This window comes from Procambarus clarkii, chromosome 17 (assembly GCF_040958095.1).
Source record: "Procambarus clarkii isolate CNS0578487 chromosome 17, FALCON_Pclarkii_2.0, whole genome shotgun sequence".
Lineage (NCBI taxonomy): Eukaryota > Metazoa > Arthropoda > Malacostraca > Decapoda > Cambaridae > Procambarus > Procambarus clarkii.
In genome coordinates this window covers 46495763-46514788 of record NC_091166.1, presented here as the reverse complement: position 1 = coordinate 46514788, position 19026 = coordinate 46495763, and the positions used below count along the sequence as shown (strand labels likewise).

The 19026-nt window shown below is 39.1% G+C and overlaps 2 protein-coding genes across 2 annotated transcripts in view; both read right to left on the bottom strand.

Annotated features, from left to right (window-relative positions):
* LOC123772500 (Upf1 RNA helicase) overlaps positions 1-19026 on the bottom strand; it is a 59906-nt gene that overhangs the window by 16549 nt on the left and 24331 nt on the right. The window contains exons 7-14 of the mRNA XM_045765720.2: positions 15325-15532; positions 14715-14880; positions 13675-13869; positions 9387-9475; positions 7690-7792; positions 5839-5973; positions 4045-4279; positions 1931-2157 (exon numbers count right to left, since the gene is read on the bottom strand). Of these exons, the coding sequence (XP_045621676.1) occupies positions 1931-2157; positions 4045-4279; positions 5839-5973; positions 7690-7792; positions 9387-9475; positions 13675-13869; positions 14715-14880; positions 15325-15532 (1358 nt within the window). The remainder of the gene's footprint in view (positions 1-1930; positions 2158-4044; positions 4280-5838; positions 5974-7689; positions 7793-9386; positions 9476-13674; positions 13870-14714; positions 14881-15324; positions 15533-19026) is intronic.
* On the bottom strand, positions 9892-11783 carry LOC123750297 (partner of Y14 and mago-like). Its single transcript, XM_045732410.2, has one exon. It carries the CDS (start codon positions 11752-11754, stop codon positions 11098-11100), a length of 657 nt encoding a protein of 218 aa, XP_045588366.2. The 5' UTR covers positions 11755-11783; the 3' UTR covers positions 9892-11097.

Below are 19026 nucleotides of genomic sequence, written 5' to 3'. Positions count from 1 at the left end.
GTCTCCAGGAACCAATTAAACTCTTAAACTGAGGTATGCCTGTACTCATTCAGTAACAGCATATCATTAAAATAATCTTTTCTAATTTCATTGCTGGCAATGTATATGACAAAAATTACAGACATGTAGCGAAAACAAATAACAAACTCCTAACTTTCCTCTACTTAAAAGTTCCACAAAGCGCACATCTCAAGTGATGCTTTAGAACAGGGTTATTTAATTAGTTTAGGACTCGGAACAGATTATGAAACAAATTGACAGAATTTTGTCCCCCCAGTAAATTTAAACATGGAAACACACAACAATATGTTACCGTATTTACTCTCAAATGATTCACCAAATCTGTCAAAGGGCCACTGTAAATGGCTTAGGGACATCATTTGGTCTATGGGCCTTAGTGCAATAAAAATATATATATAGATGTCACTTGTCCTTAGCTTAGAGGGATAAGTCTTATCCCTCTAAACCTGTCACAATCTTATAATCAACTCCGGAGACGTTCATCTACCTTTCTCAATGAAGAGTATATATTTCAAATGTTGAGACTACATTTCATGTCTATGGCTTAATAACAGTAACTGAAAATTGCAAGGAGGCATGTATTTGGCATAGGTAAGTCATCACTATCTGCAGAGATATAATGCAGTCAGAAACAGCACACACAATATATTTATACATGGTTTAAAAAAAAAAAATTGTTCATACTTGGATCATATCTAGAATGGGTTCTGGGAGTTGTTCTACTCCCCAGACCCAGCTTGGCTTGTGACAACTTGGTCCAGAGGACAGTTACTAGGAGAGATCTGCAGGTCCACATACCCACTATAACCCATTACTTTTTGAGTGGCAGTATCCTAACCAATTAGATGTATTTACTCAACATTACAATTATAAAAAGAAAGGTTTGAATTACACTTCTGTACACAAGGATCTTGGGGTAACTTTCTGAAGCAAGTAATTAAGTCGAATCCTGTCTGCTCGTTTTAACCTTTAGATACCACATTTCCGGGCTGGCCCTCCGTAGCTTGTTGGTACACTGGTTCTGGTACCACAGACAACCACACAACTACTAGGCCTCTAAACTCTCACAAGCCTACTAAACATCTGCACCAGAATCTGGTGCGCTCATAGAGGTGAGAGGAGTAAGGGAGTTAAAACATCTGCCCCATAACGTAATAAAACCTAACAACAAAATACAGGAAAAGGCAAACCAAATGATGTCCAATGTTAATAAACGAAATGCAAGTAATTTAGTAATGTTAATCTCAATTTATATGATAAGGAGTGAATGAATTATACAAAGAAATATATGAAACCATGCATAGTGTAGATTGTATATGATTATGAGGAAGTGCAAGTCCCAAGTAATTACTGTATATATGTTCCAACGATGTTAGGATTCAATGTATAATTTGAGAAAAGTAAAAAATATTCTGGAATATTCAAGACTTAAGATAGTTTTTTCACTCTATTCAGCATCTAATTTGATTAGAAAGTATGACTGAAAACAGATGGGAATTTAATGAAGAAGAAATAGACAATAAATCAAAATATATTGTGCAAGCAGAATGGAAAAAAACTTTCAATATAACCAGTTTTTTACTGACCAAATCCTTTCATGAATCTCTACTACACTTCTTTTCTGTTCACTCACTGCCACAGCTTGTCAAGTCTTATCAGATATTCATATTTCTTAATGAAAGTAGCAACTGCATCCCTCACATGACAAAACCTAGCCACCAAAACCTCGCAAGACTTTCGTAAGACAACCAACTTAGAACTGAGACAGGATGCAAGTAAACAAGGTAAATAGATACTATTAATTCTACTTTATTTAAAATAAAAATGTAGTGTATTATTATTATTATTATTATTATTATTATTATCCTATGGGAAAAAGGCAAGATATATAAATAAAGAGTGTACTAACCAGATAAGCCCTTTGGCCTTCATACGGTGTGATAACGCCTATCTGTTCGGGCTTCACACCGCAGTTCAGGAAGCGGGTTACCAACTTTTCCACGCTGGCTGCCTCCGTGCGATTCAAATAAGAAGTACCCGAGCCAGCGATTTCTTCCTGGCCTGATGTAACATAGAAGAACTGAGGCTTGTCTGCTTGTGGCCAAGGAAAACTTACACCCTTCATTGTGCGATCAGCTGTGAATGAAGGAAAATATATAATCGTCAAATTTGGATATAAATACAAAAATAGAAATTTAAAAGTCTTGTGTACATACATCTAACGTTGAAATTGTCATATTTTGAGTCTCAAAATATGTAGAAACTTTGAAGGGTATTATTAGCAATACATAGAACACAACCCAAACATATCAAAAGATAGATATGATGTTTTGGTTTACTCTGGACCCTTGTCAAAGCCAGGACAGAGTAAAACATCATCATTTTCATTTCACGTATGTTCGTTGTGTCATTTGTTTTGAGCCATATTATTGTGACTCTGCAAAGAAATACGTACATGTATTTTCTATAGCGCCATTCCACTATAAAATGGGGCGAATGAAGCACATACATACATCCTCTTGTCTAATTTGCACAAGCAAAACAAATGAAGCACATACATACATCCTCTTGTCTAATTTGCACAATCAAAACAAATGAAGCACATACATACATCCTCTTGCCTAATTTGCACAAGCAAAACACTCAAGTGATTGTGTCAAAATGAATTGCCGTGTATTAGGCAACCTCCCACAATTCCTGTGACAATAAATGCCAGTCAATTTATGGTAGAACTTGAGTTCCTACTCAACACACACTTCTGTATGGTTGGACTGTAAGAGGCTCATCAAGAATGGTATCCCCTGAGCCAATGTATCTCACAATATCAATGATGATTATAAGAGATAATGATCAATAATGGTTATAAGAGAAGATATAATGACTCTTAGGGAGTGTATTGGGCACAGAGTGGTGAAAGAAACATAGGAAGTGGTAGTGGCTGTGGTGGTGTTTGTGGTAGTGGTGGTGTCTGCAGTTGTGATGGTAGCTGTGATGAAGAAAACTCTCTAGACATGAACAAATCAACAAGGGCCGCGATGAGGGTTCGAACCTACGTCCGAGAGGATCCCAGATGCACCTAGGATCTCTCTAGACATGTTTTCCCTGGTACAAGTCCATCATGCAAGTTGCTGAAATGAAAATTTCACTGAAATTCACCAATAGAGCAAGGAAAAAATTTGGACCTGACTTGACAAATCCAGAGTTAACAATTGGACCCAACATTTGGTAATGGTCGAGTTGACAGTGACAGAGGTTACAGCACTCGTGTCATTGGGCTAGCCAATAGCAAGTGTATTAATACCTCCTGGACATACAGAACTGGATTGTGCTCTTCAATCTAAGAATCACATACTTTCACTACTTTTGCCAAAAGCTCATTTCACTTTATTATTATTCTCTATGCATATATGTACTTTCTTATACGTTCTCTAGCACATGTGTATTTCCAGTTTTCCCCTGTGCCCACTGGTTTTGTTGCTAGGTTAATCTCATATTGTCAACTTTATTGAGATGATTTGTCTATACTGGTTATAAAGTGTACTTTATACAGGTTAAATTAGAAAAATTAAACACACAAATTACATTTGCAAATGATTAGAATTAGCCTTTGTGTTAATATCTCTTGTGGAACCTCCTAGTTACCTTGGCCTTAGTTACCCAAGGCCAAACAGCATTCCCATGTCTGATGCAACCCCCATTTGCATGGAGTAATTTCAACAAGATAGATTCAGGGAGCAGCCAGGAGCTTTCTAAGAAAACAAAAATTATAGCAATTATATGCATCACTGAGCAGAGCCCCAAGAGTGCCGTATCACATCACCAGCCATCTAGCAAGAGACCAGACCAGAAAAGTGTCAAAACAAAAAATGTGACACTTCAGAGATCGACGTGTCAAGATCGTGGCAAACCTATGAGTTCATCCAATATCCCATGCCAAAACCGCATATTACCAAAATCATCATGCTCTTCAAAACTTGGTATAAAGTGCTTACCTGAACAGTTAAAAAAAATATTTGGACTTACCGTCAGCAACACCATTCTGAAGAGACCCCTCATAGAAAAAGTTTGAGGGAAACTGTGCCAACTGTGGATGCATACGATACTGGACGGTAAGGCGGAATGGTCTTATGCCCAAAACAACAAGTCTTTCAAAGAGGGACTGGGAGAGGCCTGCCCTTGAGGCTTTCTTGCACATCACAACTGGCCCCAGCTGGCAATGGTCACCCACAAGGATAACTTGCTTTGCACCAAGAACAACCTGAAAAATAAATATTCAATCTACAATAATTTCCAAAGTGAAAATACAAATAAGGTTGGATTGAATGAGAAGGGAATTCCATAACTGTTATGCCAGACCAAATTTTATGTAAGAGGCATGCTATTTAAAAATCATAATATTTCACCATAATTTCTTAATAGGGTGGAGCAGTGTGGACTAGAATAGCTGCAGGGTTGTACAAGTGCATGAGATGTAACAAACACAGGGCACAGTGAGAGAGACAGGGTGAATGCAGAAAGTACAAAGGTATACAAATAAGGAACAAAAGACAGCCAGAGAGCATAGGAGACGAGGTGCAGAAAATAGAGCCCTCCCCCTCTATTCAGAGTGCAGAGGAAAGGGGAGGGGAAGTGCTTTGTATGGGAGAGTGTAGATTATAGAGGCAGAGAATAGGGTAAATGCAGAATATTGGGGGAGTGCAGTCTAGAGGCGAGGAGTGCAGAGTATAGTGCAGAATGGGGGAGAGGGAGGGGGGCCAAATTATTGTAATGCTGCCAAGCAATTACGACTATATAGCCATTGGAAGGGGTCAGGAAAAGGCTCTGGGATGGGACGGGGGTAAGGATCGGTGCCCAACCACTTGGACGGTCAGGGATTGAACGGCGACCTGCATGAAGTGAGACCATCGCTCTACCGTCCAGCCCAAATGGTTGGGTGGGGGGTTGGAGTTTGGGGGGGGGGTGTTTGCAGAGTAATGCAGGGGAAAGGAGTGCAGTGTGTCAGGGGTGGAGTGCAGAATAATCTTAGCTTTAGCAGCTTGTACACAGGCTTCTATGCTGCAAGAAATGTTCAACAAATTTGGAGATATGACAAATGTAAGGCAATACTACATATTGGAAATTAGAATTTCATACATATACAGATGAGATTGTCAACAATGTGATTTAAAGTTTGGAAGTATCATTATACTCTACATGAATGATTATGAATTTTAATAAAATCACTTTAACTATTCTTTTGATATAAAAATATGGCTTCACTAGGTTTCCCACACTATCCTTTACAACCAGAACTATTGGAATTACCCTCTGGCATCAGAATGTGCATTATCAGTCTGGAGCACAAGCATTATTCATTTTCTAAATTTCCCTCGCTTCAACAATATGTTAAAATTGCATGCATTTTGACCAAAGGGACTACATTGTCCAATCACATTTCAAACAGACATGTGAATGTATTCTCCAAACATATGTAAACTAAACCAAGCACTAGAAAATGAGGACACGATGACATTTCGGTCCGTCCTGAACCATTATCAAGTCGACTGTGATAATGGTCCAACACAATCGCCTTGATAATGGTCCAGGACGGACCGAAACGTCGTCGTCTCCTCCTTTTCTCTTGTGTGGTTTAGTCTTCATATATTCAGCCACCTTATCGTGACTCGTCATCTCCAAACATAGTATGGCAAACACCACAAATGTAGACCAAAAATTCTTACAAACCCATAGGACATCCCTAATGGGGATACCTAATTATCTGAACAGTATCAACAAAACAAAACAACACAGGCTTAACGAGACCAGGTAAACACCTACCGGCACCATGCACTCTGGTTCGGTGGCTTGCATAGACTCGTCTATGAGAATGGAGTGGAATTTAAGGCGTGCCAATCTCGGATCACCAGCACCAACACAAGTGCAACAAATGACATCAGCAGCTTCCAGCAAAGTCTGAAAAAGATGACAGCAAAAGAAAATACAAGTTAAAATCCTTCAACAGTGAACATCACACTTTTAGTACTCGGCTCGTCTGCCGACGATTTTACCCAGCACCTGTTTGTAAGTTGAGGAGGCTGTATGGTCATATTTCATGTAATATAAAATGAAGTGAAAATATAGTTATACAGCTTTACAGTTAACCCTTGTATAACGCCGTTACTTTCCTAGAAAACAGTGTGCAATGTAAGCCATGCTATATAAACTGAACATGGTGAAGAAAGTGGGTTATGTTCCCAATGACAAAGCTGAACATACAAGAATAACTTTCATTTAGAATAGTGGGTGGACATTGTGACAATGGATACGAGAGAATGGGTGTTTTTCTGTAGTTGGTATTGAGAGATCTTTTAATTTCTATGCTCGGTCTGAAGCCAGACTTGTTTGGTGATAACTTACCCCATCAGGGTGTTGCTGGTAGCTAAAAACAGGCCCAAAAATCCATTGTGATGATTGATCCAGCACTTTATGCAGGAATTTATACCACTGTTCCTTGAAAACATTAAATTTCTTCAAGATCTTTCTTATACTTTGTGGAAGGAGGATAAAAGGAGCAGTGGGGCCCTTGATGTTCATAATGTATTCTCTCATTGTGTCTCTGAAACCTCTACCCTTTATTGAATTTATTCGGCATTTCCAACTACATCTTTTGCTCCACATAATTGCTATTTTATTGTGAATATTCAGCCAATCCTCCCGTTACAGTACTTATAGTAACGATGAGGTCCATAGTATATATACCGTCAAACAACAAAATTAGAAAGTAGAAATCTGAACTATCGAGTTGGACAAACTGGAAAATTTTTTTACTTGTGTTGCTTTGACAAACTAAACTAGCCAAACCTTCCTAGGCCTACTAGGCCTAGCAATATTTGTTTTTTAGCTTCATTTACTTTAAAAGAATTCTTTACTAGTCAGTATACTACTATCTAAAAGCTAAGTATGTATGTACGAATTCGTGACTACTAACGATCGTCACAATAGGTACTATCTAAACAGGAGAATGGGTTGGGATATTTGGCACCTGACCTGACCGAGCATCTTCCGTGTACTGTCTATACTCAGTAATCCAAATCATATGGGGTCAACCCTTGTTGAAGTTAGCCGAACATTAGAATTAGCAAAATTTTTTACCAGAAATGTCCAAAAAAGGAACAAATCCAAAAAAAATTTGTACCACAACTGTTACTCCCACAATCTACCCACACATTCCCATGGTTTACTTGGTGGTCTAAATATTTTTTACAGTATTTGATAATGCATGTATAATCCTTATTTCATAAGCACACTCAATATGTCCAGCAGCTTTTTCTCGAATATTACGAAGCTAAAGATTTTCAAACACGATATCAGATATGTTGAAAATTATTTCAACATCTTATATGTTCCCTATATGATAGTTCCCTATGTGATAGTTTCAAAGTACATTCTCATGAAATTACGAGTCTCTAGGAGCAGGCTTCAGATGAGCCAAGGCAGAGTAACAGCTCTTGCTTGCAGTTTCAATAGATACATCATTTGACAGCCCTTATGAACCCAAGTCTTAGGAGAAAAAACATTTACACGTAACTGATCAATTTTTTCCTCTTCTTACTACCTTTAACTTAATGTAATCATGTTCACATAACATCTCCAAAAACAAAAATTATGCACTAGGCAAATTGAACATACTTTTTCTGCCTGCTTCTTCAACATGCGGTAGCGTTTCTCATCTGCCGAGGACAGCTCTCCCGTTTCTTCCTTCAGCTGCTGCAGCTTCTGGAGCTCACCATTGCTGCAACACACATCTCATTTTAGTTTCCACCATTTATAAAAAGACATTTGTAATAAAGTAAGAACTACACTTTACAGAGAGTTACTTTAAATATCCAATTCTTTGGTATATGGTTAAAAAAAAAAAAGATAGGCAATAATGCAATACTGAACAAGCTAGTAAACAATTGTGCATAAATTACTCCATAAAATCATAAATTTTTTTTAGAATAGTCTTCAAACCCTCCACCCCACCTGAGGCGGGTCAGTAATGGAATATGGCTTAACTCCAGCCCATTTTCCCAGTAGAAAAAAAATACAAATTGTATGAGTTTACCTTCAGATCTTTATACAAAACAAAGAAATCCTTTATAATCTATACTGTGTAACATGACACTATTCACTCAAGTTTTAGATCCCTTGTGTACAAATATAGATATGCCTAGTATGAGAACAGGTTAACCTGTTCAAAGCAACTTAAGACTTGGGAATAATTTTTGTTTAATCTCAAAAGTCCAGATATCTCAACTGGAATGTTTACTTTCTGTATTTAATCCTCAGGCTGTGGACATCGTGTTTCCCCTCCCCAAAATGAAAGACCTAGAACGAGAATTGAGGTGACCAAAGTGAAAGGAGTAGACACATTTTATCGGTCTTGTGCGCTCCCGGGTAACATGCTCTCACTTTGTTGCGTATGGTACGCTGGCCATTTGGACTTTATATGCCTTTAGTCCTGTAGAGAATTCTATTGCAAACACAATGATACCAAAATGAAAGACCTAGGACGAGAATTGAGGTGACCAAAGTGAAGGGAGTCTAAATATTTTATCGCTCTTGAGCCATGCTCCCGGGTAACATGCTCTCACTTTCTCTGTTTGTTGCGGATGGTACGCCGACCGTTTGGACTTTATATGCCTTTAGTCCTATAGAGAATTCTATTGCAAACACAATGATACTAAATTGAAAAACCTAGGACAAGAATTGAGGTAAAGTTGAAAAGATTATACACTTTTCAGAATTACCGTGCGCTCCTGCGGAATGCCCAAATCCACCCGGGGTAGTGTGACGCATGTGCGCCCAGAACATCAAAGTGTTAAACAATTATATGGATATAAAAGCTCTCTATGGATGTAAATAAAGACAGACAAGTGATAAAACAATTAGTAAAATATTCGAGGATAAAACGGAAGCGTCAGCAAAATCAAGCAACGGGTTGACAAGTGCCAGACAGTCTTGCAGAGTGCCTCCACCCAGTGAAATGATAAATATTAAATTAATTTTGCATTTTTCTTACCTTTTATACAAATTATTAATTTTATAATGAAACATTTTGTGGGAAGGGGATTTTTGCAAAGGCAAGTACTGTATGACCATTTTTCCATAGCCGCTGTCCAAGGGTTAAAGGTATCCACATACCATTAAACAGAAGTGGTATGGCAAGGAAAAACAAAGTAACCAAAGGGCACCCTTACAAGACATGGCTATTAACACCATACCAGGAATTAATATGAAAAAGACCTTCTTACTCAGCCACAAGCATGCTGAAGACAATTAGATCTAACAAGGAGCAAACTACTGTACCTAATTTACCCAACTTTTCACAAAACTTCACTTACTCTTCAAGACTGCGGATCTGATTATGCAAGGCCAAGAAAGAAACTGGAGAATCAATGGCTTCTCGGGACTTGGCGCACAACCGGACAACCTGTCGAAAAATAAAAGATTAAACAACTTTGATAGTTTCATGTACATTCATCTTTTGTAGGTACATAACATCTAGAACCCACTTAATGCAGCCTCCTCAAGTCATAATAAATGCTTCCTTATACAATGAAATCACAATAGTGAGATATCTGAGAAAATCTTTATGGAACAAGGTACTTTGGAGAGCACTAGCATCTTGAAAAGTATCATCATTGGTTATCTTGAGATTATCTTGAGATGATTTCGGGGCTTTAGTGTCCCCGCGGCCCAGTCTTCGACCAGGCCTCCACCCCCAGGAAGCAGCCCATGACAGCTGACTAACACCCAGGTACCTATTTACTGCTAGGTAACAGGGGCATAGGGTGAAAGAAACTCTGCCCAATGTTTCTCGCCGGCGCCTGGGATTGAACCCAGGACCACAGGATCAAGTCCCGCGTGCTGTCCGCTCGGCCGACCGGCTCCATACAGCAGTACCAATTTCTACCATCTAATTGGTCATTATGTCTGTATTTATGATGGTCCACATAGTTACAAATCTTATAATCTAAACAGGAGGATGGGTTGGAATTTTAATTATGCCCGGTAACCATTTCATTAAAAATAGTAAAGGATTTAAGAAAAAAATGCCGACTTCTATTTTCAACATATTTTAAGCAACATAGAATGGTAGACACAAAGAATCCGTCTAAAGCCTAACAAACTGCATTTGTCAGAAGGTGAACTCAATATGACATTTGCAGAAAAAAAGTCTTCATTAAAATTGCACCCTTCACCATACAAAGTATGTGATGTCTATATATTGTCCGACTCTTCTTTGAATACTAAGCTCCAAAATGAACTTCTTGACCACTTGCTAAAAGACTATTGGACTTTCCTATAAAAAGTAAGTGATACAGATTCACTTTAATAGAAATATTATGCTATCTTTTGCATATGGTTACATCACTGCCATACTAATTAACATGCTACACTTGCTCAGCCACACCTATCAAAACAACCTTGCTCTTTAGTTTAATCTTCTTAAATGCACAAAAAGTAACTTTCAAACACAGAAAAAATTAACCCCCTAGCTGCCTCTGCTGATTTCAATAATGTATGAACATTTTTAGACAAGTATTGTCAATTATAAAGCAGAACTCCAATGTTCCATGGGAAAAAGCTTAGCTTGAGCATTAGTTATGTCTCTCCTAACTCAAACAATTAATTGTGTAACACTGTACTAGTGATATAATTTTGAATAACGGAATTCATGTCATGATAGTACCGTTTTCTAATGTAATAAAATTTACTTATGAGTATATACAGTAGCCATCATGGTAAAAATGGACAAATAATAAGAGAAAATATTTTGCGTAGTGTGGTGAAATTGTGTCTTAATGAAGAATGCTTTGTTATATGGTAACTGACCCATCAAAACACGCAGCTATGGGGTTAATGAGATAAAACAACATCATTTACTAACACTAGCTACTTTCCCATTTTGTGTTTTGAGTAGTTTAAAAATCAGGTAATGAGCTTTTTTTTAACCCCTATTACCAAGTATCCCACTTACGTCAGTACTGTAATAATTTTTAGTGGTAATTAATTACTGTTTATGTCTGCAAATCTAGGTTTTATGTTTCACTAATGTGAGTCACCAAGTTCATCCTCTAAGTCATCAATTTGCTGTATTACCTCATCTTTCTTTTTCACCTTCTCTAGTTGTTCAGGTTCTGGATTCTTAAGTTCACCACTAGCAATCTGTTTTTCCAACTTTTCAATATCACGTAACTTTTTCTTAAGATTGCGTAATCGTTTTGTGGGATCAGAAGCAGATGGCTGCTTCCTTCCTGTATTTGAAATGTGCACGTTTTCTAAATCTTTCGTTATATCCGAGTCTGCTGCTGCAGCTTTCTTTTTTGCTGCTGCTGCTTTCTTTTTTTGTGACTTGGACATGCCACCTTGTTTTGTCGGTAATGTTAACCCAGGAATGCCTACATCATCTGTTTGCTGACGAGCTTTCATAGTAGCAACATCAGCTGGGGCAAGACCTACTGGGTAGTCTGGTCGATTTTTGGCCCATTGCTTCCCTTTACTTTCATATAGGGGCATTTCTTCCTGAGGAACATAACCATCTTTCACACGTCTTGCTTTCCTCCAGGTTCCGTCGGGACGCTGAGATGCAGGGATAAAGCATTGACCTTGCAAGCGAGAGGCCTCAGATTCAAGTCCAGGGCAGGCTGGATCACTTTGTGCATCCAGCAGTGATTGGGGATCTGGCTGTGATTGATCTCCCGGCATATCATGTTTCTGCAGTAGACATTTTTGTTTACCATCTATGGTATGGCATCTATTGTTTGAAAGGTTCTCGTTATTCAACCTGTCATTTTTTCCACGCTATTCTCAAGGTTATTGTGTTCTTTAAAAGGTAAAGTCATCTAACATGATTACACTCAAATTCTTTACATTGCTTTTTCACTCTATGGTATAATTTGATTGTCTTGTACATGGTTACCGTTTTCATATTTTAATTTTTGTTCACAGCGCAGGAAATGAGTCGGCAAACTGTATCATATCGATGTAATGATTATGTTTGTCATTCGTTGTCGAAGATGTCCATGACTCCAATTAATGGGTTGAAGTCATGAAGTGTGGTCGACTTGATTAAAGCGAGGGAGAGTTGCGCAAATCGTCAGCTTCACACTCTTGTCCCGGCTTATTTCGGTCCAGTAGCAAGACAAGTTGAGACGGCAGAAGATAGGTTAGGATGCAGTGGATGGCTAGCAGTGTCCTATGTGTCTCACTGCATATATATACATGCTCACAGTTGCGCTCCACAACGCTTTGCCGAGTTCACTGTCTTGCCTCTTGAACCATTCAGGTGGTTACCTTCGTGCAGTCCACCAGATTCAGTCTTCGCATGCGTAGGTAGACAAGCCGTAATTCACCGAGGATCTTAAACCTTCGACTACCCTCACCTGGTTTTGCCCGCCAATCTAATAAGTTTACCAGGATGTGACCGCTGTTGCCTGCAAACAGCTACTAGGAGCCACAGGCGAGTCGAGTGCAGTTGACTAAACCAGACAAACCACCCGAATGTGCAACTGTTCCCTGTCAGAGGTACTACCCCTCACTGACACACCCATACATATGTCAATGTACCCAATAACACTACTACCTGGCTTCCTCTTACTATGCACATAACAAGACCTGGATAATTAGGTTTTCTTGCATTTTCCTTTTTTCCATGCAAATGTATCATACAATATTTTTATTTTACACAAGTGAGGTGACATTTTTACATTAGCCACTCATTGAGGGTTAAGCATCTCTGCATCATCATTGATAGTGGTAAAGGTTGAGCTTCTTTTGAATGAAAATGGATATGGGTGTGTTGGTGGGGATGCTCGTGGATGTAGGTGGTGTTGTGGTCATATAGTTGGTACTTACCCAGCTGTGCTTGTGGGGGTTGAGCTTTGGCTCTGGTCCCAACCCAATGGTGGATGGGAGTAGGAAGGGAGCAGATAGTGTTCAAGGTTATGGGTGGAGGAAAATCTTGGAAAGGTGGAAGGCAGAAAGACAGCAAGCATGAGGGTTGGAAGAAACAGGTGGGTAGACAAGAAGGGAAATGGGAGGAAGGGGGGGGGGGGGTATTGCCCAGTGGAAAGTGGGTTTGGGCTAGGAGAAGAGACAGGGGAAAGTAAGCAGAAAAAGGTCTTTGATAGAGGAGAATTTTGGAACAATATCACTCAATTTCAACAGTAGCAACATTTGTTGGGTGTAATTAAAGTATTTTACACTTCATGTAAATACATTTGGGTTGTTTAGACAGTGAATAGAAGTCTTGGGAGAAAAAATTACAAGGTAGATACCTAACTAGAGGAACTTATTCCATAACCAATCTACCAAAAAAACATTTCTCCAGATGCAACATCAACTACAGTGGAACCTCAAGTGACAAGTGGCTCCAGTTACGAGCATTTTGAATAACAAGCAAGCCACCCGCAGAAAATATGTCTCGACTGACGAGCTTTCCCTCGATTAACGAGCGTTCCCACCGCTTCTCTGACACCTCCGACGTGAGTTTTGTTGTTGTTTCACAAGACGCGTTTTCCACAAGACAAGCTCGGTGCCGGAACAGATTAAACTCTTTTAATCGAGTCGCCAATGTATATAGATGTTCATCATAAGCACTAATCACGATATATTTTATACACTTGCCTTAAGCCCAGTCTTATGAATCTTCTCAGTGAGCTGGTCGACAGCAGTGTTGGAAGGGGCACACACCAGGACGGAGCCACCAGTCTGCTTCACTAACTGGTAAACAATGGTGGCCGAGGTCACCGTCTTGCCCGTGCCTGGAGGGCCTTGGATCAGTGACAAGGGTCGTTGCAAGGCATGTTTCAGGGCATATTGCTGAAAATTCAAAACCTTTTATTAACAATTCAAGGAAACTAATTCAAGAAATCCGTATGTACTAAAACCCCATTAAGCTTCATTTATCAATGTATTTTTTAAGATGAGAATAAGCATGTTCTGCCACCAGAAAGAAACACAATAAGTAATATAGTCAATAAATATCAAATGGGAAATCAAACTATACAGAAATTCTATTTGATTTGATTGACTTTGCATTCTGTAACAATTTAAAATCCAATGCCTTGCTTTACCTATTATTCCTATTTATCTCACTTTATGGCTATCACTCCACGGTCACACATGAAATGCCTTTGCAAAGTCCATGTATACAACATATTCATTTTGTTTTTCTTCTAATGCTTCCACGATTTTGTTATGGTGGCCGAGTAATTGCGAAAGACAGGTCCTTCCTATTTTCCCACTCTAAATCCTTATTGACCTGGGTTACGAAGTTCATTGTTTCCACAAAACTGGATATCCAATTCCTAATCACTCTCTCAAAACCTGAACACACACACACACACGTAACATGGCAACTGAGGAACCAGCCCAAACAACCACAACTGGGGTATTTTACATCCAAACATTGTTTTCTTCCCTGCAAATTTTAATTTTATAACATTTGCACTTATAGCAATTTTGGCACACAGGCAGAAAAGTGCCTTTTATCATAGGGGTTCATGGACTGGATATAGTGCTAACCGAGTCATATAATCAAAGAGATCACTGTACCTGATGTAAATTGTAAATTTACTTTTAACTGAAAGTTAAACTTTTAACTTATTTATGAAATAATGAAAATTTAACTTTTAACTTAACTTTTAACAGAAAGGAAACTGTACCTGAGAATTGTTCAAGGTAGGAAGATTTGGAGCCGATAGCTGTTTCGGCAGATGAATATGGCGGAATATAAGCTCATCCACTTCTACATGACCCAACAGTCGGTGATAGATATAAGGAGACACCGAGGAGTCGTCTACAGCAAATTTTCGCAAAGCTGCTTGCATCCTGAAGACAACAATTTGAAGTATTAGAAGTATTATATACAAGATTATAAGCCAACTTCAGTCAGTCATTAAGCAATCTTTTGTAACATGAAATATGTGGCACCAACTGGCCAAGGAATACATAAGTTAAGTTTGCCTTCCTGGTGGTGATTTCTCATATTGCAACTATGACAAATTTAATGTTTATATGCTACTGCAATTATATCAACAATTATATAACATACTCATCAACACTTTGAGCAAAGAGCACCAGTATTTATCTTTGGAGGAGACAGAAAAGTGGTTTGTGTTAAGATCATGTCATATGTCACACAAGTACTGCACACGTGCTTATTTACATCAACCGTTTTCACTCCAGTCTCAATAGAAGAGTGGGTGTAAATTTACAGTGAACAGTAGAAAGTCTCAATATTCTGTTCAAAAAGTATTAGGAAAGGAAACTGACCTATCAAAGCTGGTCGACTTCCATACAAAGTCCACTACAAATTTATCTCTACAGTCTGTGGGAACACCCACATTGGACTTGAGCTCAATCCCAACTTCTTCTCCAAAATTGTCTGGTATCTTAATGACATGTCCAACTCCAGACCAGGGTTTGTGAAGGTCACCCAAGTACCTAAGGCGTAATTCATCACCATGCATCAACCGCATATCTGTAACACAAAAATAAAATTTCATTAATTCAGTTTAATAACTTTTCTAATTAACACTTTCCGGCTCCAGGCGAATGTAAAAAAAACAACCGTAAGTGCTCCCGGCGTTTTGCCGCGCAAGCGTAAAAACAAAAATGTGTATACTCTTTTTACTCTCCTGGCCTTAGTTCTTGAGCTACGTATTTCATTTTGGTACCAACGTGTTCGCAATAAAATTCTCTAGAAGAACATCAGTAAAAAAAGTCACGGAACATATAGGGATACCAGCACCAAATAAATAACTACGAAGATGACTCGCCGTGAGCGCCCAACAGCAACAAAATGTTTTTACTCTTGGGATTATCTTGAGATGATTTATCTTGAGATGATTTCGGGGCTTTAGTGTCCCCGCGGCCCGGTCCTCGACCAGGCCTCCACCCCCAGGAAGCCAGCTGACTAACTCCCAGGTACCTATTTACTGCTAGGTAACAGGGGCATTCAGGGTGAAAGAAACTTTTGCCCATTTGTTTCTGCCTCGTGCGGGAATCGAACCCACGGCACAGAATTACGAATCCTGCGCGCTATCCACCAGGCTACGAGGCCCCCCTCGTATGGGATTGTTATCACCTCCACACTTGTCCTACAGCGTTAATTTTGGTATCAATGGACTCGCAATGAAATTCCCAACACGGTGATATGAATATAAGCGTAGAATAATGATTGCGGCCCACCCGCAAGAGTGTGGGAAGTGGTGAAATTGTTACCCGGTGTCGGTGACGGGATGACGCACGGCGCTTTGAAAGTTTATACTTATTTCATTCTCATGACATTATTATTCTATGTACGTCATTCATTTTTGTGTCAATGTGTTCGCAATAGAGTGTTCTATGAGCCCGTAGGTAAAAAAGATCAACAAAGCGTAAGATAGAATAGCGCCAAATATAAAACAACGCTGGAACATATCAGTGAGAGTCAAACACACACGAAATGTTTTTACTTTTGTTATGTTTGTGAACCTTTCATGAACTTATTGTACCATGCAGCCTATTGGTGAGAAAGAGAGCCTCATGGCGCGCAGTTTGAAACAAACCCAAAGTAAATCGGATAAAAATTGAATTTTATACAAATATTTTAAAAGAGGACATAAGTTTATGTCCACATAGCGGAAGCGGGTAGGCGAAACAGGACGCAGGGAGGAGTCCTCATAGCCGGAAAGTGTTAATGAAACCAAGATCCATCATATCCTGAATAGCTGTGTCAGCTTATTATCAAAATCAAGCATCTGTATAGTTTCTTTACAAGCATTTAAGTTAAAAAAAAAATATATATTTATCAACATTTCATTTATGACATGTTTAACCCTTAAACCGCACAAATCATATATATATGCTTTCAGTGACAAAACCGAAATCACATATGTCATATATATATGATTTTATGTCTAGCGCTATAATTTAAATGCCACGCCAGGGATAGGGGCAGCTATAGTGCAGCCACGACCAATAGTTGACAGATGCCACCTAGAAAAAAAATCCAGGGAAACATTCTTGGGTGCGAGAGCTTCAGTATTGAGCAAGCCAACAAAGCTGACGCACGCAGCATGAGCTCACAGCACCGCTGTTCAGCATGTGACCACAGCATCGCCTACAAATGCCATAATATACATGTTCATCCTATTATTTAGCGATGATAGTATTACAGAAGACCCCTGACTGTGATAAAACTGACTAGGATTCTGATAATAGCAGGATTGTGGCGATATTTAGCGCTGTGCTCCATGGAGGGAGGAGTAATGCTGTGGGAGGGAGGGTGGTGGCGTCATCTTCTGACTGCGTGGCCACCTTTTATTGACCAGCTTAGTGGTTTGCTATGGTGAACACATATGTAGATACTTATATAAAACATGTGTATAGAGTGTAATAACAGCAATAGGAGTAGGTTGTTGTAGTAGGTAGGTTGGGAGCCGCCATTTTGGTGAGGAAGGTGCGTCGTCTACACGACTTATGTTGTATACTGGTGGCCACTATGGTCTTTAGCCACCATACCAGCTTATTTGTACAGGTATGGTGAATAAAACAAGTAGATACTTATATATAATGTGTGTATATAGCGTAATAATACCACAAGCAGTATTGTTGGAGGAGAAATATTAGTGTGTCTGGCCTTGAGGGCGGCCGCCACCAGCTGTGCGAGTAGCTACGTCTTTGTGCCTTTACTCACCATACAAGCTTAGATGTACAGTTATGGTGAACAAAATATGTAAATACTTATATATAACATCTGTGTACAGTGAATAAATGCAAAAACAGCATTGTGGGAGGAGAATGAGGGCGAGTGAGGTGTTGTTGAGGGAGGGAGTGGCAGGCTGGTGTGTGGCGGTCACTCCTTGTTGCATTTTGACTCACAATACCAACTTAGTGGTTCGTTATGGTGAGCAAAACATGCAGATACTTATATATAACCTGTGTATATAGTGTAATAACAGCAAAACTATTTGTTTATTGTTTTATGAACAAAATAATTGAATCACTAATTATCACACCATAATTTTGAGTACAGCGATGGTTCACACATTATATAAATATATCACATTTCACTGTATTGAATAATATTACTGAAAAAAAACTAAGAATAATTCAATCAGAGACATTGAAATAATTCCCGCCTGACAGCTCGAGCGGAGCAGACCTTGTCTGACGAAGGCTCTGTCAATGCCCCTTTTTTTACCAGACTTCCCTACCCTATTGCGGCTAAAATATGCCACCTACGATTTTTTTGTTATTTTTTCTGTAATCAGGGAACAAAAATGAACACTTTCATAAGGCAAAAGAATTTTTTGGAATTTTTTTTTTTTTGTTGCGCCTGTGGGTGTTAAAGCCATTTGGACCCCTAGTGGTTTGAGGGTTAAGTTATTGATTATATCAACACTTTCACTGCCCGATCATGCATATTCCATCACAGAAGCAAAATTTGGAGAATGTGTGACGTTTACAAATTTAAAAGTGTGTAAAAATTCCATTTATTGTTCGAATACTATGGGACTTGTTTTAAAATGCACACAAACGTCTTCCCATTCTGTATACCTCAGGTGGCAGCCCAACCCCTCCGTGTGGGCACTTGCTCACGCTGGAGGCTCACTGTTCTCAACCTCACTCATGACAGCCGCGGCCTTCCCTCGAGTCGAAAAGTTTCCCCATTCAGGTTATTTTATCTCAGGGTATTTGTTGTTACTGGTTTTATTACTGGTTACTGGTTTTATAAGCACTGCAAATTGACTCCCAGATGAATACTGATCAAGAACAGAGCCAATCCATGACGAAAGTATCCCTTTACAGCATTCTATTGCGAACAATTTGATACCAAATTGAACGACGTAGCATGAAAATTGAGGTGAGAATGCTGAAAAAAGTGTAAACATTGGAGAGAGGTTGTGTGCTTACGGGCAACGCTCGGCCGACCTTGCTGTGTGCAGTGGGTTGCCTGCCAGGCCAACGAAAGTGTTAAGAACCTGAAAC

Coding starts and splice junctions, on each gene's coding strand:
- LOC123750297 (XM_045732410.2), bottom strand. CDS start 11,754: ATGCCGGGAGATCAATCACAGCCAGATCCCCAATCACTGCTGGATGCA.